The 2,482-nt window shown below is 47.8% G+C and overlaps 1 protein-coding gene across 1 annotated transcript in view; it reads left to right on the top strand.

The window, feature by feature from the left end:
• Positions 1-876: 876 nt before the first annotated feature.
• SLC45A1 (solute carrier family 45, member 1) overlaps positions 877-2,482 on the top strand; it is a 13,919-nt gene continuing 12,313 nt past the window's right edge. Inside the window, exon 1 of the mRNA XM_009333473.1 lies at positions 877-910. Coding sequence (XP_009331748.1) covers positions 900-910 — 11 coding nt within the window. The 5' untranslated portion in view covers positions 877-899. The remainder of the gene's footprint in view (positions 911-2,482) is intronic.

Here is a 2,482-nt window from a genome sequence, read left to right as displayed (position 1 = left end):
GCCGGCATTAATGATATAACTCATTCTCCATGCCAGCATTAATGATGTAACTCACTCTCCATGCCTGGGTGGAACAAAAAGTTGTCCTCAATGACAAGGAATGAGGCCCTTAAATGCCCCGTTCATCTGCTTAGTGTTTGCAGAGCTCTCTAGCACATGGATGGTGGGTGGGACCAAGGTTGACAGGAGCACAGGCTGTTGTGCTGTGTTCTCACTTGTGGTCACTGAAGGGATGGCTGACTGGGGCTTGAGCAAAGAAGGCAGCAAACAATTGTGGGTGGTCTGACAGCCATAGTCTCACAGCCCATTTAGCTGTCCCTGAGCACTGGAAGCTGGGTGGGCAGTATCTGGTGCTACTACAACTGCTGCTGATGGTAATGGCTCCCCCCAGCAACAGCTGTCTCTTGCTCCACCTGTCTGATCCCTTGGCAGGCAGCAGACCTGCCTGCTCATGTTCTCTTACCAGCTGTGATACCTGGCTGGATCTTCCCCTGTTCCTGCCTTTCATCCTTAGGGTTGCAGATCTTCATTTTTTTTGCCTTTGCTGCTCAGAAGCGTGAAGGATCTTTCCAGTGGCTGTGGCATTGGAGGCATGTAAATAAAAGGGATGCCGTCAGCCCATGGTTTTGAACGAGAACATGATCATTTTCTTCCAGAGCCACAGCACTGGTTTTAATGGATTCATTAAGAATGTGGCTTCTAAAACCAGTTTGTTCTCTCACTAGGCAGCAAATGGAGCAGTGGCTGCTGTGTTGTGGATGAGACCCTCTGGCAGGAGGAGACACAGCATCCTGCTGTGGCGACCCATCTGGCATCAGCACTGAGAAGTGGCGTGTGGCAAAGCTGGGTTGATGTAGGCTCTGGAAGTCCTATATGTGGGGAGCTGAAAGGAAGAGCTCATGACAAACAGGTGAGGGACACCCCAGTACCAAAATTGCTTCAAATCTGCCAGAAAGACTGGGGATAGAATGTATGTCAAATGAGGAACCTGCAGCATCTTCGATAAAAGCCTGCAACAGTGTCTGGCATGGCAGCGAAAGAACACGTGTTGTTTGGGGCAAATAGGTGTATTTTGGGATCATTCCATTACTCAAAGATGTCTATGACATCAGACTGGCATCCCATCTGTGTTTAGTTTATCTGCATGAGCATTTTGACATGGGTGAAGGAAGAGGTGAAGAGGTGAACTGGATCAAATAGCTGAGAGCAACACCACCAGTGCCTGACGAGTTTCTTGCTGGCATTTACCTAGTCTGGCAGAATTAGGCATGTATCTTAGGGTCAGTTTGGGAACAACGTGCTTATACAGGGCCCTGTCTTAGAAAGCAGTAAAAGGAAAAGTTTTGCTGTGACTGTTGACGTGCTGGTTGGGATGTGGTTTTGAGGAAGAACATTTGTGAGGATAGGTGCGGAACCCAGTCCCACTTTCATTTAGACCAGTACAAACCCCCTTCTGCCCTATGAATGTTATCATGCTGTGAGTGAATAATCCTTAGTGTTGTAAATAGGTCCTTTACACTGCTGTTGGATTACATAAACACTGACGAATGATACTTGACCAATATAATGGCCAAACTGGCAAAAAAATTGACCACCACAGATCAGGTGACAGGGAATCCGTGGTGATAAGAGTGTTCAGTGGTCTCGTGGACCTGTCCTTGTGTGCTGCAAGATTACCCTGATTTTTCACAATTTCTTGTCAGGCTTTATATGAACCTTGTGCATTAGCTGAATCCCACCTGCCTCAAACTGTTCTTTGGCATCTTTTTCAGATGTTGTGGTTGCACCACCTACCACATAAATGAGAGCTAGTTTTCTACAGACAAATGGTGCAATGCCTTTTATTCCTACTGTGACTAGTGATTTAAGTGCAGGGAAGCCATCGTTCTGCTACAATAAATTCTACAAGAGCTAAATACTAATGGTAACCTCTGGAGATAAAATTAAGCATCCTTAATGCGTAATGCACTGAGTTTGAAGTTTTTAAAGAGCAGACCGCACTACATAATGACATCTTTGTTTGCAAACCATGAGGAAATTTCGAATATAAAGAGCACAAAATATGGCACTATAAAACAAAATTGCCAAATCGCCTTACCCAAGGAAGACTGAGCACTACTGTCAATTAAGAGAGAGCAAAAATGCAGCGTTATCTACGGGCCTATCAAAAAAATATCTCTGCTCCAGCTAAAAATCTTACGATCCGCTTCCCCTGTGATTCCAGTGCCAGTATGGGCGAAGTCTGTGGAAATGTCGGTACGGCAGCTTGCACCTGTCCGGAGCGAGCATCGCTGCAGAGAGCAGGCGCTGCTAGCAACGAGGCAGCGGGGCTGCGACAGGTAGGTTGGAGTGAGGGTGGTTGGCTTCTCTCTTAGCTGGCGCCTAACCAACCCCTGCCTCAGCCTCGACGGCTCTTCCCGGACAGCCCTGGCGGCTCCCGGCCTGTTCCGGGGGAGGCCTGCGGGAGCCTCCGTGGCGCGTT

This window comes from Pygoscelis adeliae, unplaced genomic scaffold (genome assembly GCF_000699105.1).
Source record: "Pygoscelis adeliae isolate BGI_AS28 unplaced genomic scaffold, ASM69910v1 Scaffold370, whole genome shotgun sequence".
Taxonomy (NCBI): domain Eukaryota; kingdom Metazoa; phylum Chordata; class Aves; order Sphenisciformes; family Spheniscidae; genus Pygoscelis; species Pygoscelis adeliae.
This window is presented reverse-complemented; position numbering and strand designations above follow the sequence as displayed.